General features: G+C 34.3%; 1 protein-coding gene across 2 annotated transcripts in view; it reads right to left on the minus strand.

Annotated features, from left to right (window-relative positions):
• Nucleotides 1–1692: 1692 nt before the first annotated feature.
• The window catches only part of LOC124308742 (protein N-terminal asparagine amidohydrolase), a 63570-nt gene continuing 38017 nt past the window's right edge, over nt 1693–27245 (minus strand). Inside the window, exons 1-7 of one of the 2 annotated variants that reach the window (XM_046771751.1) lie at nt 24529–25352; nt 13783–13970; nt 9194–9259; nt 7840–8022; nt 7248–7456; nt 5672–5833; nt 1693–3827 (exon numbers count right to left, since the gene is read on the minus strand). In XM_046771751.1, coding sequence (XP_046627707.1) covers nt 3702–3827; nt 5672–5833; nt 7248–7456; nt 7840–8022; nt 9194–9259; nt 13783–13969 — 933 coding nt within the window. In that variant the 5' untranslated portion in view covers nt 13970; nt 24529–25352 and the 3' untranslated portion in view covers nt 1693–3701. Of the gene's footprint in view, nt 3828–5671; nt 5834–7247; nt 7457–7839; nt 8023–9193; nt 9260–13782; nt 13971–24528; nt 25353–27245 lie in introns of those variants that run through there. The other variant, XM_046771749.1, reaches the window with a different exon arrangement.

Here is a 27245-nt window from a genome sequence, read left to right on the forward strand (position 1 = left end):
TTCTCACGCCATTCGTTTCGAAAATCAGTCAAAAGCAATGAAAAAATCAATGAAATATTTTTTTATTTTAATTTTCATTTGTCACTATCATTAATTAATTCGATCAGTAAATGAATGTAAAATATTGATGTAAATTGACGCCAACTTTTTCCGCGTGCGCGTGTGATTTACTTCTTTTTTATCTATACATATATATGCGCACATATCACCAAATAGTAAGAATAATATTAATAATAAAAATAATTATAATTATAACAATATTGGCGTTATTATAATTATATCGCTTTTGCGTAACGATAACGAGAAATGATCGAAAAACGAAACTAAAACATAAAGAATATATATTGCAACAGACGATTGTTAGTAAACTATTTATAGGTAATGTCGTACACGCTCGCTTACATATACTTATATATACGTACAAGTGACATGGAAATTTATGCTCTCCCAGCTAGACCGCGAGGAAATAAATTTTGAATAGACATGTAATCAAAAATGAACGCATAATAATTATCTCTTTCAAATAAAGATTTTCACATGCACAACAGTTTACTACTTCATAATTTTTTTCCATTTATTCTTCTCTTTTTATAAAAATATATCGTGTATTATAGCGCTATTTGTTATTCTGCCTACTCAATCGGCTAATTGATTAAATTCTGTACCTCGTTTTTTTTAGTCTTCGTTCTAATATATAAACACAATTTCTTCCTGTGCATAATCATAGCTTGCCTATTAAGCCCTGTTGTTTAAAACAGACGTCAAACACTTTGCTGTTTTTTCAAAAAATACAGTTACGTTTTATTCACCAGCTCTCGGAAACAAAGTTAATTTATAAAAAGCGTCATTAAATTCGTTAATTGACGGATAATGTTGATCAATGAAGGTGGTACAAAAATTAACTATACTCCGTTCCGTTCAAGACAGAAAATAAACATATTGAAGAACACGCCAAAACAATAGTTGATTGAAACCCGAGAGTTCACTATGCTATTGTCTGCAGTCTGGACATGTTTATTGAAAGCATTACTAACCTGCACGCCCTACAGCTATAATTAAAATAAACTAAATAGATGCACGTTATTACGATAAATGGTTTATCATATCGGGATATAACTAACTAAACTCGTATATCATACGTATACCTATTGATACGTATTGCGATTCTCATTCTAATCATTCTCAAGCTACGTCTTATCGTCGTCCACGCTACTCACTTCATTTCAACTCCTCCCAGTTTCATGATAAATGTAAAAATACGATAAACATTATTTTCACCACGCGCGCGACGTCGATATCTCGTAGTGAGAAACAAAAGGTTTAATTTTCCGGTGGAATCCTAAGCTGATAAATAACCTTCTTATTTTGGGGTATCTAGGCGTAGATAGTTTTTGAATTTTGGAGGTTTAGATCTCGGCAAACTCCAATCATTCAATTCGGTTGAGCTTTTAATCAAAAGTATGCGGATCGAGCTTCACTGACATTTTTTTTCATTGGCAAACGATTAAGAGGAAGCATTCTTAGCGACAACTGGTTTGCACGGTGATATGTTCTGCCGTATTCACGACATCAGCTCAGCAACGGATCAACCGATTTTGGGGAACAATATTCTTTCACAATTGATCCTATTTGCTGCGATCTGAATTTTTTTCAACAAAATGGCGACCTTCTAAAGGGAAATTCGATTTTTCTTCCATAGTTTGGAACTTTTTTAGAAAATTATCTACCAAAATTTATCGTAGTTGTAGAAGAAACTTCACGTCGTGGCAAAAAGACTGGATCATTAAAAAACTCAGTATCCAAATTCAAAGTAAGTCAATTGAGCAAAAATGCCAAAAAATATGTCAGAAACGAAATATTTGACATTATTGTTAATAATAATGATCTTTAACACCTAATTAGAATTAAAAAAATGTATGCAATTGAAGCTCGATCTGTGTACTTTCGAATAAAACGTATACCCCAATCGAATTGAAGAATTGGTTGTGGAGATTTAAATTACTAAAATTCACCCACTTGTCAGTCGTCTACTCGTACGATTAATGACGTCTAATATTAATTAAATGTGTTCTCTTCAAGTCACAATCGGCAAATCTTTATTATATGATATTCTTCACGTCAAACACGACTTTTAGAATACAGAGTATCTGTTCGGCATGTAGCATCTTTTTTCTTGTGTATAGATTAAAGAGAAAGTCATTCAGAAGTGGGAAAATTATTGAAAAACTGCGATTACAGAATTATATGTAAACTCATTTTTGAATGTAATTTGTGTTCTGAACTATATTGATTACTCACCACCATCAAACACCACCTACGAACATTTTCAGTCAAATTTATATTTTTACGTTTGTGCTGAATTAAAATTAGTATCATTCTTTTCCTCAATTTCATTAAGTATGTCGATTTTCGCCAATTCCACTCTAAATATCGTGACCTTCGTATTCTCGTAATTCAAGAAAAATCTGCTTTAAGGCTGAATCGTGATCGGTCAAGAAGCAATGAAGCATTGCCATGTTGAAATTAATTTACAAATTTGTCTGTCAACTTTCAAAGTTCAGAACACGAAAGTGTTTATATTCCTTTTCCAATTTGATATTTCTATTTTTTTTTTCATTTTTATTGAACCAATAATTGGAAAAAAAACTCGAGACTGAGAGAAATTTATGTATGTTAAACTAAAAATTTTGGACGGGCGCTTTGTCTGAAATACCATTCTCAATTTATGATTTCCCATTACGGTTTTTACGTTAAACTTATTTAAAAAAGTTAAGCATTATTCGCACGATAATATATTAATATTAATCGATTAATTAATTATTTACAGCGGTTCCTTTTTTTTTTTTTTTTGCTTTTGTTTCTTTTAGTTTTACATGGCATGGCATAATGCGTTATGGCCCCAAGGTATTATCAATATCATTATTATAATTACGATTTTTAAATTATTTAACAATTTTTAATTAAGAAATAGAAAAAATAGAATAAAGGAACAGAAAAACAATATACATCACGAATCAACAACTTACGTGACCTCCAATAGAAATAAACTTTTTTTCTCACCGCCCATAGGTACATACACATATGCATAAAAAACTCTTAACAATCACGTATTGACCAATAACACACTCTGGATCAACATCACAGTATTATAATGTGTAATAGTACAGTAACTTTGAAATATAAAATATAACGTAAAAAAAAAAATTGTTTATGCGCCGTTTTGAAATTAAAGGTAATTTATTAATAACCAATTCAGCACGAAGACTGGAAAAATTGCCCAAAAAATCACTCGTACGATGGTCTTAGAAATGTCGGCTACGTCTTTCAGGCATTTTCTTGTTTTTACGTTTTACGTTTTACGGTCTTTGTACTGTATCGGTAATGACCTTACATAATATCTACCTAAACATTATATCGTTCACTAGTCATACGTAGGAGGCATATTTACGAGATGAACATTAATAAATCGACCCGTTCCTTCTACTCTGCTTTTATCTTAGTTTACTGAACCGTTTCGGTTAAGGTGGTACGTCATCGATCAGCTCTTTATTGGATTGATAAAATTCTCCAACTGTAATATTTTTTTAACGCTTCTTTTCTTAGTTCAACTCTCTAAGAGCAGGGCACCGGGTACCGGACGTAAAGTTGGTTACAGCGTTGATGAGACACATTAGTATCGATCGGTGGAGGGATAAAGTTCTTCAATATCTCATCGGTTGCCAGCCACCGTGGACCTCATCACGACGGTAGTAACGCGGCCTATTATCTCTGAACACCGTTACGGCTGGAAACTGATTGTCCTGTATGTACTTTAGAGTTGTACGTACCTGCGAAGAAGAAAGAATTATTTTTTTCTGACAATGCACTAAACATTGAACCAAAATAAAGATTTACAAATATTGAAAATGACTATAATTACGAAATAAGTATTTTCATGGCATGGGAAAGTTACATTTGACAACTCGTGACTTTATTTTTCTACCTTCAAACACATGACTGAGGCCGTAACGCACCCCACGATTTTCTTGATCATAAAGCCAGTCCTATGCTGATAAACAGGCTTTCTCATGCATAGTTTTCTTCTTTTTTTTTATAAGAGAATGGTGTACGGGAAATCTTATTTTCTTTACATTTGGTTAATAAAAAACCCATTCGAAGACTGACAACCGCGTAGCGGTAGCGATACTGGGTGTAGTTCAAAGTTTGTGTGAGGTGCGTTTGGACCCCAGTAATGAGTTGTAGGGTTAAAATTTCTTGATTATTAGGGAGTTACGTTCGAGTGTATAGCTGAAAAATTGAACAAATTTTGGATTTTTATAACTCAACAACCGATTACTCAATTCCATTGAATTGTGTTCTACAGACATGACGATAATAGTAATATTTTATCATTTACTCATTTACAGATTAGTACAATAAGACTTGGCACAAAACGTGAATATAATTTACATATTGTATTATTTACATTGTTCTGTCATATTCATATAAGCTTGCTATCTCGTATCAATATTTTTTTCTAATATTACTTTCTATCTTTATAAAATCTTTTCATATCATAGTTTTTGTTGTCATTATTAACAAGCCTTGGAGTCTTCCTTTGCTAAGATTATATGTATGAAATTTACTAATTTTCTTGCATTACATTCTTTCAAATTGTTCAAGAGTTTAAGTTTCCGTTCTGCTACGCAAAGTGTCTGGTAATAATTTACCTTTGTATTCTTTATAAGTTATTTATTTATTTATTTATTTTATTTATTCATTGCTAAAGCCCTTTTCATAAGTATACCGATGAAAATTAGGAAATCAGAAATTGTTTAGGTTAATATATAAAAATCCATCTAGGTAACATTTCTGTTTGCCAAAGCACTAACCCTACTTAGATGGATTTTACCTCCAACCTATTCGTGGCAGTCATGCAGTCAGTGCAAGATGCAGTCATTATTCCTAGAAAAAGCATGAGGAATACAGAGGTGGGACAATCTAAGGACCTCAGGAGAATTTATATAATTGTTAAATAATTTAAAGAGAAACAAGAGATTCTGATAATCCCTAAAGAGTCGAGGCTAAAAATGTTCGTTATTCTAGAAACCGCAGAGTAATCATGATGGAATAAATTCATACAATGGTTTGTTAAACGGGAGGCAAATTGTAGGAATCGATGTTGGACTTTCTCAATGATGTATATATCCTCTCTAGTGGAAGAGCACATATTTGAGACGCATAACAAAGAATAGGTCGGACAAGGGAGATGTAAAGGGTTTTCAGGGTGGAGAGGCGTTTAAACTCTTTAAATTAATAATACTCACAATTTAATATTGAATGAAAAATTGTGTTTTCCTCAGCACAGTATTCACAATATTTGTTAGGTTCAACTTTATATCTTTTGTTTTTGGTCAATATTCTACAATTATACTTATTAAATATTTTTAGCTTTTGTTGCAATTAGAAGTATGTAAATCAAGCTTCATTAACTTCGTTTTTTCCATTAAATGGAATTCATAGGAAGCATTGTTATTGACGAATCTCAAAACTATCTTTTGAAGAAATAAAACCTCAATCGAATTGCATAATTGATTGTCGAGATATAGATTAGCAAAACTCATCCACTTTTTCCGCCATCAAATCGTATTCTTAATATTTATTTAGTCATGATTCTTTTCGAAATGCTTACCGCAGAAACAAAATGAGGCGGCTCAACTTCAGGTGTACTAGATAAATGCTGTAGGATGAATTGATCCGTTTGGGCCAGCCAGAGGTCAACTCCTCTGAGTGGGTCGTAATTGAATGGGCCAATCCTCAGGAGACCCAGAGTACAGTCGTAAATGTCCAACACCTAGATAGATAGTATAAAAATTAAGCGCCACTCAAAAGTTGTACCAGATTGAAGACAACAAAGTGAAAAGTTGAGTCATCGCGATAAACTTATAATTCCAAATTTTTTAAGCAAGACTCAACAATTCTGACTTGGCCATATTCCCTTACTTCATCAGCAACTTTATCTTATACCTGAAATTCCTAATTCTTCGGATACAGTGTACAGCAAAATTTCAAGGAAAGATTAACACAGATGAAAATTATAATCCACGATTATAAGATGTAAATAATATCAAAAAAATTTTGCGTAGCTTTTGCAGAGATTCGCAAATACAGTATTCATCATTTTTTTAATTCCCGCTATTACTCTGAATTAATGTTTAATCATTTTTTCCTTTTGAAAATTGAACTTTCCTTTTGAAAACTATGAAATGCTCCAATCGTAAGTAAATTGCCAAATTATCAGGGCTGGGTAATAATTGAAATGATTACATTTTAAATATGCAATTAAAATACGAAATGTTAATTCACTATTTCTATTTCAAATAGATAATAACACACATCTTCTATTTTTTATTTTACATGAAAAAAGCGAATACTTATCCATTTTTCAAATGTTTTTGTTAAAGTATATTCTAAACTTTTGGAAAAATTCCGTGCCAACATTCTCAAAGAAAATTTTCTCATGTTATAATTATCTGATTATTGAAATAAAAAATGTTGCAATTGTCAGGTCTTCGTTTAATTTTTCACTTAAGGAGAATCTATTTGGCAATGCATCAATTCTTGTGCTTGAATGAAGCGGTGATTTCATAAATATTTTGAATATATTGCATGCATGAAAACCAAATATGTCTCCCGTTACAAAGAGATGAGAGGATCTTAAATAATATGCCACAAATAAACAGTGTGTGATTACAATACTTGCAATATTTTTTCGATAACTACGTTCCATTACCATTCAACAACTAACTGGATCTAGCAAAAATCTTTGAAACAGCAGCCATCTACAATTGAACAACTTTTCTTGAAATACAATACATGTCTACCATTGTCTGGATAATTCATAGGATTACCTTTATACAGTGGAATGATAATGTGCACGATGGGAGACACATCGACAACAGAATATAATATGAAGTACCGCAGTTGCTTGTCAAGAATAATAATGCATGTACAAAATAAAATTTTAACATGACAAGGCGTATCTCAATTAGTCGAGAAAATGTAATTGTTACAGTACGTACCATATCATTTTACATATTATAACTCATTTTAAATATTTTAAATAGAATTGTGACAAGCATTTACATCCGCCTATTTAAATGATATTTTTATGACCATTTTTCGTTATCTATTTCGAATGCACTTATGAAAGTATTTTACGCAGCCCTGCAAATTAAGTTATGTGCTCCAGCGTTGAGCATAGATACCTGTTGTCCTCCGGTAAGCTGTCTCGCGTTTCTGAGAGCCTGGTCGGGTCCCTTGTCAGGAAAATTGGCAGGAAATATTTCACCAGTTTTCACATCAACGCCAATGCCATAAATAACCGGCCAGTGAATACCGCCTCTAACTGTGGTGTTGACTTCGCCGATGCAGCAAAGCGTAAGGTCAACTTCGACTGGTTGCTTGTGAAAGGCGCCTGATAATACATAATATGTACATGATTAGAACAAATTTTCAAGGTTTCATGAAAAGATTCAACTCTAGAAGTAAAATTCATTCAACAGAAAAGCTGCATGAGAATGGACGTCGATATGTTTGTCAATTTTTGCTCTCTTTAACAGCTATTGTGCACCTATTGTGTATGAAAAAATTCAAAACTATAACTTACATTGTCATCAGTACAGTGTTTCATCAAAGCTTATTCTCAAACACAGAAATTATTTTTGAACAGTAACAGTTGCTTTTGAATATGAAGCTTTATTATTGGACACGAAATTTGATCTTGAACGTCTAAACTTGTTTCCAAATATCAATATTTGGTGATACGATAAATAAAGGATAGAATGAAACAACACTTACAGAGAATGTTATAAAAAATATCCTCGGAGCAATTCCTGGGATCTGAATATCCGCCAACAAGCTGAAGCTCCAAGCGTCCCTCCAGAAAGCCTATCGCCAATTCAGTCACTTTTTGGATCATCGCAGCAGCTGCATCCTCCGTTCCAGTTCCATCGAGATGTGCCAATGCCACAGCGCCTGATCCTACGTAGATAAATAACCTTATGAGAAAACGGAATTTACAAAGACACAGCATAGTTTTTGTTTTTGAAAACAGATGAGCAAGGATCTTTAAAAAACGTTGAAATATGGAAGTACAGGAAATTTTATACAAGGTTAATATATTTCATCTGTCTGTATCTGTAAGTGTGCGTTCGAAAAGTTTAAAATATACGAATATAACATAATTCAAAAAGCGTTGCCTCCTCTACTCTGCATACCCAGTTGTTTCTACTCATCCAATCTCTCCGCTTATCAAAGGCTAAAGATAATCTGTAAACGATGATATGAAATTGTAGCACATATGTCTCAATATGTGCGTTTAATTACAAGAGTATAAAATTGTTGTATTTATTGTATTTGATCTGTTTTTTGCCCGAAGCACGTTTGCACGTGCAAGCGCGAGTTTATGTTATGCAAATAACTCTGATTCCTTGATCCATTAACTGTGAATGATATTATCAGTACGTTATCACTCTATTTTTATGGTAGTTTCTGTGTTTGTAAGGAAAAAGGAAATTAACACAGACATTTTTCAACACTATCCAGCTTCAGATAGAAAAAGCAAATTTTTTTTTATGGCTATAAACTCTATATTTACTGTAGCTTTGAACTTTTTCGACCATTCCGACCACCTTAGATTTTTTTATACGTACTTTTTCACATCTTTGTTTCAGCTCTGGAATAATTCAATTTTTTTTTCTTCTTATATGTAGTTTTCGAAGTACTACACTTAAAGTTTAATTTTAATGAAGAATAAAAATATATGATAATCTCCTGCATCGATCGACGATACATAGTAATGATTATTCGACAATTTCAAAGTTGGAAATAAGTATGAAAATTTTTTTTCCACAAACAAGAACGCTAGTGTCCTCCATGATATCCTACGCACGGGTAAATAATGTTGAAAAAAATATCCGAATATAGAAAAAATGTTCAACTTCAGGATTGACATTTTCAGTCATGAATTTGAAAATTTCTCAACTTTCTCAATCCATTTTTTTCCAAAATTTTTTCTACTGTAAGTCTAAAGTGTTTTAGAAAATTACTAAGATTTACAAACAAAATTTTGTTTTCAATATCTCAACGTTGAAAGTATGAAAAACATTACTCAATTATCGAAAATTAACAGACTATCAACTGCACGACTTACCAGAATGTTTTAATACGACGATTATGCAGGAGGTCACATCATCGGATCCGAGGATACTCACGTTTTCTGAAACCCAAATAAAAGGATTTGGATTACATAGGAGACTTTTTCACTGCAAAATGGGGCTGTCCAATTAAGGGATTATTCGTAGACTTTGATTAATTGTTTCTCTTTTATTTACCGATTGATTCATTGAATGGAAGAATAATTAATTGAAAGAGCCGGTCAATCCAGTTGATTGGTAAAGCGATTAATTAAAAATTCCAGATTCACCATGAATTCTGAGTGTGCGGACTCTTTCTCAAGGAGTTTTAGAGTTCTCGAACATGTTTAAAAATTGAAAAATCTAACAACTTAATCCGAAAGAATACAATTCTTTTTTTTTTTTTTTGAGGGCGGGGGGCGTGGCAACTTCACGGAGCACCTCATTTTGGAAAAATTCAGTTTCAAATGAAGTGCTTGATAGTTCCTTCAGGGTGCTACAGTATTTCACAAGTTTTGCAAATAGTTTCAAAAATTACGACGGAGAAAATCTTTAACCAAAATTTGAAGCAGCTCCCCATGTTTTACTCAACGAACTTTGTTTTGTCTTCACGAACTCAGTAACATTTGCGTGGTATGCGGATCCTCAAAATTATCCGCGTTATTGGTACCAAGCATACTTTTCACCTTTATTCGACCCGTAGAAGACACATTGAACGTAAAATTTCCCGCTCTTTTCGATTCTGGCACTAAAGATGGGGGTAACCAGTGGAAAAATCAAAGTTGATCTCAACATGATCTGAAAGATGAGGTTCAAGGTTAAATCAGAGGTCAACGTCGAATCCCTTGATAAAAATTACCTAAAATTGAACCTTGGTAATTTTTTTTTCACCGGACCCCGCGAGATTTTTACGAATTTCCATACTTTTTCCTCGCCCTGTATATGGTGAATTCCACGCGAACAGAACCAACGTTTGACTCTCACCATTTTCAATTTTATTCGAAATATTGGTTAATTATTTGTATATATTAAGAGTGATTTTGAAAAGGTCCGTTTTTAAAAATCTCAACAAATTTGTGAAAACTGTATCAAGATTTTTCGGAGGACTTTGACGATCAACCGGCAGATGTAAATGACATAAAACAAGAGGATGGTAACGCCGAAGATCTACTTGGTATTGAGAAAAGAAATAACATTGTCAACACATTATCAAATATAAATGGAATCATTTCATCGCAAATAGTGCAGATGACCACAATAGTTCTAATCGGTAGTTCTTCGTTGAACATTTTGTACAATTGGTAATCTTACATAAGACACAAAACACCCTCCCCATCTATTAAAAATACATTGAATAAACGTAGTGCCCGCTTTTTTCTGTGTTCATTTTGATCACTCTAGAGTTACTCTACTTCTTGCGATAGAGCGTTTCGAGTCAACTCCATTTACTCCTAGCGTTCCACACGAAACTATTGCCGAACGACAAAAAGCTCGAAAAAGTTCCGCTCGAAGAGTAAAAAGTTCGATCGGATCCCATATACCAAACTCAACTATAGTAACATTTTTACAAAGTTGGCTACGCCTATAAACTAGACGAAGTGCAATTATCGAGTAAGTCCTTTCAAGAGAACCTCCTGGTGGAGTTTTCCAGAAACGAGGTGCTCCGTAAAGTTTTCCCCACAAAAATTTGAAGTAGATAAAATTCTCAGAATTAGTTTCGAAAATGGTTAAGAACTCCAGAACACTTTCGGGAACAGTCGGCACAATCATAATTCTTGATGAATCTTGAATACGGGATGTTAACTCCACATATTTCTTAAAATTACTTTTGCTTGCGATATTACAGTCGATGCAGATCGAGTACAACAATATAGAACCATAAATATATCGCATGTCTAATGGTATAAGGACGTATGCGTCAAAAAGGTGAATTTGGTAGTAAAAGGGCGTAAAATTTTTTTTTTTATTTTCTGCAACATTCGTTACAAAGGCACTCCAAACGCATATCTACACTATAATTAGCTGAAAAAATAAATAAAGGTATAAGATCTTATGTTTGGTTAATACGTTTTTGCAACACCAAAACGTATTTTTACTTATCACGTTCATCAATGATATTAGGTCGTATCCGCCATTTTCAATTTTATTTTTTCGTGAACGACGCAAAAACTTTCGAAACGTAAAAACTTATTGATTTCGAGAAGAATTTTTCATATTTTTTTTCTCAAAAAATAATATCGGACGTCACGATATAGAATTGTGTCCGCTTTTTTTTCTTCGTAAATGATTTAAATACCTTTGAAACGTAAAGATTCGTCAATTTCGAGACGAACTTTAAGAAATGTTCATCTTCTCAAAAAAATAATAATAAACGTGACGGTATAAGGTCCTATGTGGGCATATGCGACCTTACACCATTACTGAACGTGATTATTTTAATAAATTACGTGATGAAAGGACCATAATCCACAGTATTCACGACCTTTCACCATTAATTGATCTATTTTTTTCAATTTTAACGTTTTTCAACATGTCGTCATGTCTTTCTCGTGAATACAAAGGAGAAAAAATACGCCTTTTTGGCTCCACGCGTGGTAAAAGGTCGTATAATGGCGCATATGTCGACCGAACTATTAGACACGCGATATAATATACTTGTGTAACATTTTAGTATACATAGCACATATTTCAATTTCACAGACAAAAGATGAAGCTCTAAAAAAATTTCAATCAGATTTGTATAGTTCATTTATCATTCACATACCTATATATGAGGTATTCCACACCATTTCACCTAATCGGTGAAGGTCACCGAAGCCGATCTTGGTGTCAATTTTTTTCTCAATTCGTCTATCAAAAAAAAAGAACACGTGTTCGACCGTTTTTCGATTAGGCCACTTGTGTCGATTTTATGAATTTTCCGATTTTTCAACTTTTTCGAAACAGCCTTTTTTCAACTGGCTCTATCTTCAAGAGCTTTCATTCTTTTCAAAAACCGATACAAGTATAAAATGTGTCAATAAGTCCGAGCTTTCTGAAAAAAAAATTTGAAAATTTTTCCAAATACACAATTCTAAAATTTTTTCGAAAAAACAAAACATCAAAATTTTTTTTGCAACACACGCAATAATTCTACTTGCGGATGGCAAAGTTCGCTCAAAGTTTTATTCGGAATCGACCGAATGTAGAACTCATTTGATTATCGGCAAACCACGTAAAAACTAATTGTATTTATATTTAGAAATTTTCTACCTGAAAATATATTTGGCATAAAAAAGAAAAATTGTGATCTCGTTTTTATTTATATTGTTTGGGATATTCCGAAAAGTTTTTTTTTCAGCAAACATGTATTTTTATAACATGAAAACGTGTCTGATCGAAGTTAAGATTGATTTCCGTAAAATATTTCCAATTTTTCGGCACTTGTGATGGTGTAACTCCCGAACGAATCGGAAGTCCATAATTTCCTTTGAAGGAGAACTTGATTGTAACTGGTCGAATGCAAGTAAAAAGTTTCAGGAAAATCGAAGGTGACGCAATTCAAAAAATTTTGATGTTTTGTTTTTTCAAACAAATTTTAGAATTGTGTGGTTGGAAAAATTTTCAAATTTTTTTTTCAGAAAGCTCGGACTTATTGACGCATTTTATACTTGTATCATTTTTTGAAAAGAATGAAAGCTCTTGAAGATAGAGCCAGTTGAAAAAAGTCTGTTTCGAAAAAGTTGAAAAATCGGAAAATTCATAAAATCGACACAGGTGGCCTAATCGAAAAATGGTCGAACACGTGTTCTTTTTTTTCGATAGACGAATTAAGAAAAAAATTGACACGAAGATCGGCGTCGGTGACCTTCACCGATTAGGTGAAATGGTTTGGAATACCTCATATACTAAATATATTTATCCTCTTAATTATATACACCTGCAGAAGTTCATTCTCAATCGAAAGTAAGCCAATAGCGCCTTCACCTGCTGACCGCTACTGTTTTGTACTTTGAAACCAACTTAAATAAGTACCATGTTGAGACTATCTCCGTCTCATAATCAACCTCCGCAGACGTGTACGAAAAAAGTGGCTGGAGCTACACATTTTTATCTTGTTCCATTAAGCTTATTCAACACACAAAGAATATGAAAACGAAAAAAGAGTTTTTAAAAATGGGAATGAAATGAAAATCCTCAAGCATTAAAAAATATACAAACAGTAAAAATAAATATTGTGCATACGTATCGTTTGCTTTGCCCGTAAATTGTATTCTCGTCAAGTTATTTTATAGCACTAAATTAGGTATGTAAAAATGTTTTTGCACAGAAAAATTCTGTTTTACCTCGACAGAAATATCAGAGACAAAAATAGAACTTCATTTTTTACGTGCTCCATTGAAAATTATGTTAGAATCAAATCTTGTAAGTATTTGAAAGTAGTGGTATTTATATGTTAATTGGTGCAGATGTGAAAAAGTAACTTCAAACGAATAGACAACGTTTTTCACGAAATGATCACTAACTCGATTCCGATTATTTTCTGATTATTTTCAGTATTCTGCAACAATATCTCCTTAATTACTGAAAGGATAAAAGGATAAAAGGAAAAAAAACATCGGCTTACTGTCGTGCGGCAACGTGGCAGCCATTTCTCTCTGAAGAACGTAGAGCAGGCCGTCGGGACCCATCAATTTAGGCGGTATAGCCTGTAACTGGGCAGCAGTTTCCCTGTAGATCGGATGAGCAGCGTACAAGGACCTGCTGTTCGTCGGAGCCTCCTCCTGTAGGACCCCGTTCACCACCAACACCATCCTAAAAGAAATATAATACCATGCAATCATTTCTTTAAAGAAGACGAGTATTCCTGAAACTTACAACAACCTTTTTCTTTGCATATAAATTACAGTTTCTACATATGCGGTTAGCATATAAATCGAGGGATTAATCAGTACGAAAACATGGCGTAAAACGATTACGATTACAACTATACGCAGTTGATTATACCGAGAATGCATGAATTGCAAGGATTAGAAACAGATTACACTGATCACAAAGTTATTACAATACTTGGAAATTACAAAAGATCACATGTGATTACAAGGATTACAAGGATTACATGAAATTACATGAGATTACAAGGCGTATGAACGCCACATGGCAACCATGATTACCTCTTCGACATAGATATATAATGAATAATATTATTCTTGGATATGAAGGTCGTGAACATCAAAACACTTTTTTTGTGTTAACGTTTCAGCCCGAATGGGGGCCCCCATATTTAATTTTGTTATAACTTAGTTGTACATTATTTTACAATTTCTGTTCGTGACAGATGTTCTAGATAAATTGTTCTGAGGAGGGCCCCCATCCGGGCTGAAACGTTAACACAAAAAAAGTGTTGTAAGTCGTAATTGTTCGTATCGTTACATCAAAAAAATGTGATATTGCCACACTAAAATGAAAAAGCTGTCGATTTTTATAGCCCGCCAGTTGTAAAACTGCTACTTTAGTCTCAGATTTTAGGTGGAAAAAATTGCGAAAATCGTGAATGTGTTGCAACATTTTTTTCCAGATATATATATATTCATTTGCCTTATTATATTTTTTCTAATGTTTACAAATTGAGTTTGGAATTGTACATTTTGTTACTTAGCTTAAAATTACTAATTAATTAATTATAAATCACTTAGTCTAAAATATTATTGTTAGAAATGCGTAATTCTCTTAGCCTACATAATTGTTCAACATAAAGATAAATTTTGTTAAGTTGTATTATTCCTAGTCGTCAGCATACAGAAGTAATAGTACATCAGTTGGAATGTTTAAACTTGTACCGTAGAGGCCTTCTTCCCGGAAGTATTCCTCCATATCCGCGATAAAATGAATAAACAAAAGGAGACTAAGGATTTCTCCTTGTAGTACCCCTTCCGCTATATCTATCCTATCCGTTAGACCTTCTGGAGTTGTTATTCTTATATGCGCCTTATCATAGAGCATAGAGGTCCTTCAGTATCCTTATGTACTTTGCACTAACGCTCATGTTTAAAAGTTTTGCCCATAAATACTTATGTACTATTGTGTCAAACGCTCTTTTTAAATCCACGAATATGATAAATAATCTACCCTTTTTTTGTCATAGTTTTGCATGGATTATTTCAAACAATACGTACAAGTTGTCCATACAACTTCGGTTTGACCTAAAACCCGCCTGACCTTCAGGTAATATTTTACAGTATTCTGCCCAAGTATATAGCCTTTCTGCCAACAAAGACATGAAAAGTTTTTTTATATGATTAACTAGAGAAATTCCCCTGTAAATCGCTGGATCTTTCGTATCACCTTTTTTGAATAACATTGTTATAATTATACTTGACCAGCTTTCAGGGACAATTTCATCGCGCAAAATTTTATAGAAAAGACTAAGTAAGTAATATTTCCAGTTTTGCGGGCAACTCCGGTAAAATTCATTTGTAATTCTATTTTCCCCAGGCGATTTACCATTTTTCAACTTATTTAGTACTTTGTTTAATTCTTTTATAGTAAAATCCGCATCCAGGTAAGGATCTAATACACCCGTATACATATTACTATTCGGTTCAATCTTTTTTTGCAAATTCTCATAAAAACTAATCCATTGTTGACCTGTTATTTCTGGTGGTACATATTTTTTAACCCTGTATTTATTTAGCGCTTTCCAAAATTCTTGTGCGTTCCTAGCATCGTTAATTTTTTCTGCCAACTTCGCAAAATATTCTTTACGCTTACATTCGTATAGAGCTTTATAACATTTTAAAGTTTCTCGATACTCAATTCTATCCTGTTGCCTAAAATTATTTTTTCTATAAATTCTCAGATTACAATTTACACTTTTCTCTAACTCTTTACATTCTTTGTCTACCCATGGTTGTTTTGCGTCTGTTTTTATATTATGAATTTCACGCACCATGTTAAGCTCATATGCTGATTGAGTGATAGCCAGGTGAAACCTTTTTTCTATTTCATCTATCGTTTCAGTTTCAATATCTAGACCCACGAGAGGTGACCACCTTAAGTGTTGTTTGTACATGAGTTTATAATTGTTTTCCCAAAAATATTTAATTTGTTTACTTGGTCGCGCCCTGACTATATTGTTACCGTTTAAAACAAGTGTGATCGGAAAATGATCAGAAAAATTAATATTATAAAGTACCTCAAAATCCTTAATTTTTTCAAGCCCTAGTGCATTAGACAACGCGAGATCAATTATACTACTTCCCTTACCGGTGAAGGTTGGTTTCACCGGACTATCGCTTACAGTTTTACCACTTACTACTATGAAATTAATAGTGTCCATAAAATTATTTACTGCTTCCCCTCTTTTGTTGAGTCTACAATCGGAAAAAGTTCCATCCCCGGTAAGATTTGTTTCACTAAGAATTTCATCAGGGATTTGGATAGGGTTACCTATCCTCGCGTCGTAGTCTCCCATCAAGTAGATTGGCTCCGACGGAAATCGATTCACGAAGCTTTCTGTTGCCTCACTGAAGTTTTTTAAGTCATTGTTAAAGTGCACGTCACTTGGCTTAAGATACGTGAAACCCACAATGAAAACACTACTCCGATTTACTATACGCACAAAACAGTTGTTACAAGCGTTCAGTGGGACTTCACTCGTGGTCCATGTTTCAATGAGGCAAATGATGTCGTGTGTATCGAGTTCTGATTGGCTATAAAAATTTTTTATTCCTCTGACATTCCATACAATTAGGCTAAGAGAATTCGCTTCTTGTTATTGATGATCCATCATTGGGATTTTTTGCCCTTGATGAATTTTATTATTATTCGGTGGATGTGTCGGAATAAGCTCCTGAGAGCCCTCATCCCAGGCCAGCCAGCTGCCATCGACGTTCACCTTATTCTGGTAGAATCTTACAGATGAGCCGGCTTCTCTTCTCGGTTTTACCGCATTCCTGAGGTTCCATCTTTCACGGGCTTGCGATTCAGTGAGATCGTTTTCTACAAATATCTTTGTTCCGTTTAGCGCTGTTTTTTTGTTCAACATAATTAAGCTTTTGTCTTCAGAGTTTCGTATTGTTATCTTGTAGACATTTTTGTCTTTTCCTAAGACTTCCAGGTTACTGTATGCATTGCGTAGATTGAATTTTGTTTCCAGTAGTTCACTTTCAATCTTTTTACTGTCATTGCTGTTACTGGTCGACGCTAAACCTTTGATTATTATGTTTTGTCTTCTGTTTGCTCTATCTTTGTTCTCTTGTCGCTTTGCATAGTTCACCAGATATTCAATTTCTTTTCTTTGACTTCCTCCTGCGCTTGTCCGACCTCCTTCAGCTGGTTCCTCATTTATTTTTCCTTCAAGAGCTTTCATTTTTTCTTTGATTTCATTCTGCTCTTTTTTCAGCTCATTACAGTCATTTTTAATAACATTTATTTCCTTCGCATGATCACTTTTCATGTCGTTCAGCTTTTCTAAAAATTTTTCGTCTAGTTTTTTAAGGTTTGTGCTACTCTCCAGCCTGAAGCTCTTAATTCCCTCCAATATTTTCTCGGAGTCCATGTCCGTTGGCGAGGCTGCGGCAACGGGTAAATACTCTTCCAGACTGTTGCTCAGCTCGTTGCTTTCCGTGAAAGCTTTCTTTCGTTGCGCTAGTGTTGGGGACTTTTCTGAGAAACTTTTCTCAAAACTGTCTTCTAGCTCCCTTTTCCTTTTATTAAACAGCTCTTTGATCGAACCTGCTGAGTCTGACCGATGGATCAGGAAACTTTCTCGGGTTGTAGGTCTGCCTGGTCTTCGTTTTTCAAAATTGGCGCCTACCGGTGTTTTTAACTGCTTGCTGTCCACGTTTTCAGCTTGTGGTAAGACACCTACTGTTGATAGTGCAGGAGCCGTTGTATCGACATTCATAGCACTCCTACTTTCGGACATAACCTTATCCCCGGTTACCCGTTACGCTTATTTATTTTAGTAGTTTTCACCGATTATCACAACCGCTTTTTATTATTTTATATACTAAAGTACTCCCGCTTTTTTCGGCTTTCCGATTTACTAAAAATTTTTAATTATACTATACAATTTACTTGATTTTTCACACTGAATGCTAACACACTAAACGTGCACATCACACTCTCTCAACTCACACCGATCTCCTCGTATATACATATAATATATATATATATATATATATATATATATACATACATATATACTTTATATTTCGTATGTGTAATATAATATTTATATGTAGAATAAAATACAGATTAACAGAGAAAACGATTCTCAACGAAGCTAAGGCTGGGTGTGTTTTCAGTGTTTCGGATAAATGTGGGGGAATGGGATGCAGGTGCGTCTTGATTACCCAAGAAGCATAAATATGCAAATATATCCATGGAGCAGAAACGGCGGACAAAAATGCTTGTAACATAATGCAAAATTAACCAGCTAACGACGAGATCCTTCGGACGGATTTGCAGGTGTAGGCAATTTACTTTGAGTTATACACTTCAGTAATGTATAATACATATATGTTGACGAAAAAAAGTAAACTTGTTACTTCAAAAAATCATTTCTGATTCCCATGATAGAAAACTGATATTTTCAGTTTTTTCCGTAACCAAATTAACAATCCCCTAACAACTCACGGCTTTCCATGACTCCTTTTAAATACCCTGACATTTCCAGGTTCCAGGTTCCAGATTTTGCAGGTGTGTGGCCACCCGGTTTAATTTTCAATTCAATTGAACGATCAATGGAATTACCTAATATTCATCCGGTTCCAAAAGAGGTGATGGTAGGTAATAGATACAAAAAAAAAATTATTTCAAGTAGTCACATTTCTGGTTATTTGGTATACTAAAAACTGATATCTGTCGAATCTAATTACAAATGCACGGATTCGATTTTTTTTTTCTAGGTAAGTTCTACTTATAAACTGAATTTATATTACTTGTTATTGAGAATCTACTGTTATTGCAGTAGCAAAGTTGTAATATCTCGTAGTGGTTAAATCATTATCTAAGCCTACGTTTCTCTAATTTCTCAGCTTTAAAGTAATCTTGAATATACATCGATATATAGCGTGTGCTTCTGATCGAAAGCTGCAAACCAAGATAAATCACGTCTTACAAACAAAGACACGGTAATTTCCCTGATTTATCCAAATTTCCTTGTCAACTTGACCCATCGGCTCAAAGCAGCTCAAAGGGCATTTTATTATCGGCCTCTCATCACTTGTTCTTCACTCTTCCGAGTATAAAATACAAGTGAAACGAGAATAACAATGCCATTGTGTATATCCGTAGCTTTGGCGCGAAAAAACGTAATCATTTTCATATTGTATGACAATTTACGAATAAACATAAAAGATTTCTTTTTTCTTCATATTGTATGTGCATTCTAAACGATATATGAACTGACTTAACTGAAAACACGAGGCAATGGAGATGTAAGAACGGGTGACAATAGACGACGCCCATTCTTTGGTCTCTCAATATTTTTATCTCACTTTGTACATACAACGGGAACACACGTCAGATTTTAGTTCATCGATAACACCGATCACCTCTTGTTCGTTGTGGCCGACCTGGAGCTTCACGTTATGGTATCTCGAGCCACGTGACTTTTTTTAAATTTGAGTCACCTAAACGGAATGAAAAATATACATGAATGCTGTCATTCGGTTCAAAAATCTAGCTTTCAGAACATCAAACATTTTCCCATGGACGCAAGCGAGCGGTTACCAGTCGTTGGTAAGGCGAAAGGATCACTATTTAAATATTTGGGAATAACATCTAAGTAGTTGGGTATCCAAAATATATGCTGTTTAAATGTTTGGCTTTATTACGGGTAATTGAATGTCACGCATTCTTAAGGTCATGTAGTACTCCTGTCTTTACCGACCGAGCAAACTCGCGCCTTTTCTTCCTATATTAAATAAACAAAGGAGCGATGCGCCGGCGAAAATGGAACCCTTTCCGTTCATTTGTTTATTCAATATAGGAAGAAGAAGTGTCAGTTTGCTCGGTCGATAAAGGTAGGAGCACTAAATGATCCTAACACAGTAAAATGAAGACTTTTCTCAAACATTCATCGTTACAGCAATGTTATACACTAGTAGTTTCAACTGTACGATCGTCCACCATTCCAATCGACTTTCGTGTTGACCATTATGTCGAATTCCGCTTCACTCCTAATACTGAAAGTCTCCAATTTTTCTCTTCAAAAACTCGAACACTTTGTCGTTTTCACTGTTTAGACTGATGAGGTTCTGCACAATGATCACTCCGAATTTTGAGCAGATAAAAATTTCTACTTGTTCCATACTGCATTTCTCTGCACTTGGAGTAAAAAGTTGACAAGTGAGTGGAAACAAAACAAAGAAAGGATCGTGTTTCACGTCAGGGTTCTGAGGGTACTTATGAAGATCTCAAACTTACTGGGAACTTCTAATCTACTGATGTCGGCAAGTTAAGATTACAGTCGACTACATCGAATATACAGAGACCCTAAAACCATTCACAAACATCCATAAGCTTCAAGTGCATACCATGTTTCAGCCACTGCGACAGGAAATTCTTCGTTCGCTTGTTGAACCACTCATCCGGACATTTTCGAATTTTGCTTGCTTTTTCTCAAATATGTAACGAAGAAAACTGCATAAGGAATTTACAACTTCAAGATCCAGTTAATCACCATAACTTATAAAACATCGATTATGGATTCTTATTTAGTTTTCTTATTATTCCGTAAAGGGTGTCCAAAAATACTGTTCAAATCGGAAATACTCGTTTTAAATTTATAGAATTACTGGGTTCTTGGGCCAAAAAATTTCCTAGTGGTTATCTAAAATAAAAAAAAAATAAAAACTTTACAGTTAGTTGTACCGACCGTGGTAGCGTATCGCGTGAGACTGCAGAACGGAAGGACCTGAGCGGCAACTCGCAAAAACGGTAAGACGGGTCACGTCGGTCAGGCGCTAAATTGGCGGGTTAAGGTTTGAACTCTGTCTGACTGCACCTGTGCATGGTTTTCTGCAGTTTCCCCTGTCCCTTGTGCGAATGTCGATCTTTCTATTGAATAGCTTAAGACAGCTGCAGCCGCATAACGATGGTCACTAATCCACCCCTTTCCTTGCCCCGCATAAGTCTCCTGTAGACTTCTGGGGACGTACACAGAGGGAAAGGAATTCTTGAACCAACAAAATAGATTTTGTTGGGGTCCATTCACTTCAATTTAGTACCCCTCATTTGTTCCAAATACGATGACTTCAATTCAACAATTTCGATTTAGTTACTTTTGATGGTCAAGCGAATTCCTTGATTCAAGAAAAGCCTTTCTTGTCGCAATCGACTGAAGTATTAATAGAGAGATTAATTAACCTTTTGACGTGTTTCCAAAATTGAGTCAAGTAAATATTATTTGATTTGAAATTTGCGTATTGTTCCTCCAAGTCACATGTTCGTTGATAAAAATGATTAAATGCTTTAAATGAAATAAGGACATGAATATCGTCAACGAAAAATTTACATCGATCGAATGCCACACTTTATTGATCTAACCGGAACTTGTTTGGCGTAACTGGCTGAATCAGTTGCACTAGTTTGTTTAGGAGGTAAAAGAAACACCACATGCTTTGAAACAAGCAGAGAATATATTTATCCTAAACGTCAGTATACTAGTTTTATTAACCGCCATTATCCGCTGAACTTTCGCGCTACGGAAGTGGCATCAGAGATAGTTATAAAACCGGGTAGTGAGCTAATTGTTCAGATACGGATAACGTGAGATAAATTTGACTAGTAAAATACTAAGTTACAAGTCGTCGATATTGATATTGACTACAAATAAACAAAACCTGTTGACACATGTTCAATTCATACTTCCACGCATAGAACAATAAGTTTTCGGTTGTGACCCATTAAATATCAGGTAAGTCCCGCAAACTTATGACTCGACAGAATTTTAAATGATATGTTTCAAAGGATACGTTTTGTACCTTGTGAATAACTCTAATGTTCATTCGACGCAAAAGATTTTTGTAACAAACTTCACTATCTATTTCACCCATTGAACTCTTGACTCAACAAAAAATGTTATTAAAACAAGCTCAATTTGTTCTGATACGAAAATTTGGTATATTTGAAACAAAACGGATTGTGGTGCGTTCAATGAAATTTTTAGTCATTCCAATCACACATTTTCTTGGCAGAAAATTCACATAATTGGAAGTAGCTCGCGCCGTGTTATCTTGAATAAATTCATAGTCAGCATGATCATTTAAAGGCTTGATTCGGTTCTATATTAGTTGGAAGTTGTCACAAGTATTTCATCTGACAAAAGTATTTTCTTCAATCAAGTACGTATTGCGTTCGCCGCATTTGACTATAGCATTTAGTTGAATCAAACGAATACCACTCGACTCTCAAATAATCCTTCCCCTCCGTGTACTCTACCGGGTACGGCAGAAAATGGCAGTGATTGTTATTACTATTATTATTGTTTTTGTTTGTGTTGGTGTTGTTGTTATCATAGTAACCCTCGAAGTAGATGGGATATTGACGAATAGTCTTTGAAGGAAAGTCGAATAATATATGTAGACCACCATAAATTGAGGAACCTAACACGTGACCAACACCAATAGTCTAGGATTCTAAAATGTCAATTTCTATAACACCTTTTACCTGAACTATATATTTAATCAGAGATACGTTGAACATCCGAGAATAAACATACGGTATATAAGTGAGGATGACTTTATTTAGCTGACCCTCTGTTAAATGTTAGATTCGCATCACCTTTGAAGAAAAATAAAACCACTTCGCTCAACAATTTTCAATCTGTGAAGACTGTTTTCATACTCAATGCGGTCGTTCGCAAGGTCGTTGAGAGTGTAACACTGAAGCTAATATAATTATGATGGATCATAGAATTATGCTACTTGTATGCTAAATCTTGCAACGGGTATAGTGATCAATCGTGATACAGGGCTGATAGTCATAAATAGACATCAGCATCAGAAGCATAAGCCAACGACGTGCAGATACTCGCTAATCGGTAGTTACATATGTTATACGTATATACATTATTATTATTATTATATATATATATATATATATCAATATCGCATTGCCTAGCGCCGCATTGTACTTCACACTGCAGGAGTGTGCGGGGAAAAAAAAAAGTCATAAAAATAAAAATCGTACATCCACCTTCAACCGGCAATAATAATAATAATCATAACAACAATAATAATAATCGCAGTGTAAAACCGCACATCAATTCTCGCGAGCCACGGCAGTGACACGTGACATGACGTACACGTTATCGGATTACCACAAACCAGTGCCGATTGAAAATGCTAATTTCGTCACGGTGGCGTCACGTCGCCTCGCACTGAACACGAAATGATTTTTTCTAAAGAAATTCAGACTATCTCTATCTGCGTATTACGTTGTCCGCTGTATGAGAATCTTCATAAATTGAAAAAAAATGGTCGAGTGATTTTTCTAATCTTCAATTTTTCACTACGAGAATATCTGTTTTATTTTCTATACTACAGATTTTTATTTGATTTCCAATTCCATTTCAAACAAGTCCAATTACCAAACTTCTCAAATATTTACATCGCTCCGTAGAAGTAAGGTCTTCTATATTTTGTAAGGTGTTTTCGAACGCGCTTGTACCAGATTGATATCAGACTGTTCATGAGTTATTCCAGTTTGGCATAAAACAAAAATAGGATAAATTAAATTTTCAAAAAATGACACTTAATTTGGTTATATCAAAATTTATATTTAAAAACACAAAACTTCGATGATATGAAAAATAATATTAAAAACCGCAAGTTGTACATCGAGTTCAGTTGTGAAGGTAATTTCATAAGAATGGTATAATTGATCCGTATTCTTAAATTTCAAAATCGTATTATTATTAGAATTTGTAGTACGAACATACATCCGTATAACCTTCCGTAAATTTTGCTCAGTCACTGAGCGTTTTTACTTGATATTCTATAGTTTTCATTTTCATTTTTTTCATAAAATGCTATTGTTTCGAATAAATTCAACTTCATGACTTTATTCACAATTTTCCAACTTCTGCTATATCCTTTCTGTTTCGACGCTATTTTGTTTGAAACTAGAAAACAGAATTCAAAACAAGTGTACAATGTAAATAAAACTCGAGGAAAGATAAATAATTGAAACGCTCAGCTCTTTCCGCTGCAGGAATAAAATTCATGTATTATAATAAACATAAACAGTAGATCATGAAATGATGTTATTATAGCTATAATCTTATCATCATCATCGTCATATGGATCGCACTCCAACTTGCCCCATGGTCAGAAGAAATACAGTTACATGTTCAACCTACCTCGAATCAACAATATCGACAATACGAAGAGATTCTTTTAGAATTCAGCTGCGGATCAGGCACAAAATCCAATGTACCGTTAACCTGATGAACCCTCCGTGTGAACACTAGGTCTTTTAGGAAGCAGTCGTTCTCTGAAGATCAATTGTCACGAACAATAATTCCAAAGTTTTGAGTCCGCCAACTTTTGGATAACGTAGTTAACACTTTGAGAAGAAGCCCTGAATTATTTCCGATTTCTTGAAAGCCTCGAACTCTTCGAAAAACTGTAGAGACAAAAGCTCTGAAGTAACAATTGTTCACACGGAGGGTTAATAGGACAGGTTTCACAGAAGCAACTGGTGCAACAGATCTGAACTTCTGTTGAATAGATCGAGTGCATCAATGTGCCAGTGTATGAGTTTAAAAAACGAACTTTGACACTAGCAAAACTGATCACTGTTAAGTTCCTCGCACATCGGTTTTCAAATTTTCGAAAATTCTCTTGGTCACTCACTGATTTTTTGTACATCAATAACTGTTAATCACACCGATCGAGGCCTTTATGAATATTTTTCAGGTATTCCAAAAGCTTTCCTCGAGTCTTCAGACACACACGTTGCAATCGGAATAAATATATGGTCACAGGATACGTGACCTGTATCTTTCTTCGCTCGGTCGATCAAGTTGCGATTATCGTTTTTACCACCGAAAAATAATAATACACTTCACCACAGATATCCTGTATTATCATTACAGACAGATGCCGTACAATACAGGATAGATGACCACTCGAACACAGTATGAGACTTGGGGACTCGGCTTGGTTCTCTGTTGCCTCGTCGTCGCCGCTTCGCTCATTAAGAAATCGGGGTAATTATGGCCTCTTATCAGCCGTGGTTTCGATTGGCTCGTGAACGGGACAAAAGCTGTTTAAGGTGGGGTTAAACACAGGCTTCGATCCAATGGGTATACAGCGACAGGGATTTCATCAGTATGAACTCATGAAGAAAATAACTTGTTTAGCTCACTCCGTTTATTACATATTGACGGAATCAGTACGCGGTATTTAATTTAATTTTAATCACCTTTTGCTTCATTTTCTTTCATTAAATTCACTCTTTTTCACCTCTTTTTTCTTCGCTTGCGCTGCATAATACATTATATACGTTCGTATATCTGTATTCTTTATTTTCATTCTTCTTCGTTTGACTTTAATCATTCGCTCTATCTCTTTCGGCAACCAAACGGCATACCGGGTGGATAAATTCATAATTCCATGCTTATAAATGGAAATACTGAGAATACTAACTGTACACACTAGTAATTTCCTATTATCAATAAATCCGTTCAACGATTAAGTATGTAATAATAACAATCATCATAATGACAAAGGTGATAAAGATGCCGGCGCAGAGATAAATCTCGATTATACCGGATCGCCGATGATTTTCCTTTGCGTGGTTGGATAAATATCGATGTAAGATTTTACCGCGAAGGAAATGGAGGATAAAGCATATCGAAAGAGGCTGATATTGTACACGCCTTGATAGTATTATACGTAGGATCGATCGCTTCAGAAACCGGTCTGAAAATGAACATTTTTTTACGACTTGCACATAACCACGTAACGTCTTCTTCGTAATATACTTATATACCCATCTGAATTATTCTGCGTTGAGAAAATCTATGATAGAATGTTTTTTTCCAAATTACATATAGTCGAATGTCGATGCGTAAAATGCAAATTTTTTGTACGTACATTTGCAATATCAAATTACAGGTCTATAGTTGTACTTATAATAAAAGAGGGGAATTTTCAAATAGTGAAATAAATTATAGTGGATGAAAAAATTGGCGACACAGTTGGCAATTTTCAACAACAGATTTTAAAATTAGTAATTTTATTGGTAGAAACGACGATCATGCAATGCCACATATGTATTATATGGATTCGTGATTCCAAAGCGTGCAATTTGAATGAAAAATACATATTAATTATAGCTATACATAATATACTTCCATGCGGCGTGGGAACTGTGTTTGTAATTGGCTGCCTTGTTCATATATGGGGCATTCCATTTGATGTAAATAAATTTTAACTGTTGTCCAAGTATTCGTAAATTTTTCATCACTTTTTTTTCAAACCATTTTTGCTATGAAACTTTTGAACAATGAAAGCTTGCTCTTCCTACGAAATTTTATGATAAAAATCGTGAAAATTGTGAGTCCGGCGATGGCAGTAATGTGAAGGTAATTCCTGAAAGTAGAAACGATATTTAGACTTCGTTTTTAACCTATTATCAAACTTTTTTTATTATTGTTATTTCTGCAACGTGAATGAATTAATCGGAATTTCGCAAGTAAGATATCAAAAATAAACGGATTAAAATAATCAATAACTTTCTAAATTTACATTAATGAATTTTTTTTCACACAAGATATGAAATGAATGCAGATATTTTTCTCATATAAAAAACGTCATGATTATAATTTCATTCCTTAAGCAAAATATCGCGACACTTAATGAAGCTACAATTAGTAACGTTAACGCAACGAAATGTCAGGGAAAAAATTATTATGGCGTAATTTTAGAATGAATTTCAAAGAGTTGGCTTTGCAAAATATGTGTATACTTTATCCGTCATGATTTACTAAATTTCAGTTGCAAAGTAACGATATTTCCTAAACATGCACCGTCGCAGAAACGTTACCAACTTCATCCTTGTAACAGTTTT

The sequence above is a fragment of the Neodiprion virginianus genome, chromosome 7 (assembly GCF_021901495.1).
Source record: "Neodiprion virginianus isolate iyNeoVirg1 chromosome 7, iyNeoVirg1.1, whole genome shotgun sequence".
In the NCBI taxonomy this organism is placed as follows: domain Eukaryota; kingdom Metazoa; phylum Arthropoda; class Insecta; order Hymenoptera; family Diprionidae; genus Neodiprion; species Neodiprion virginianus.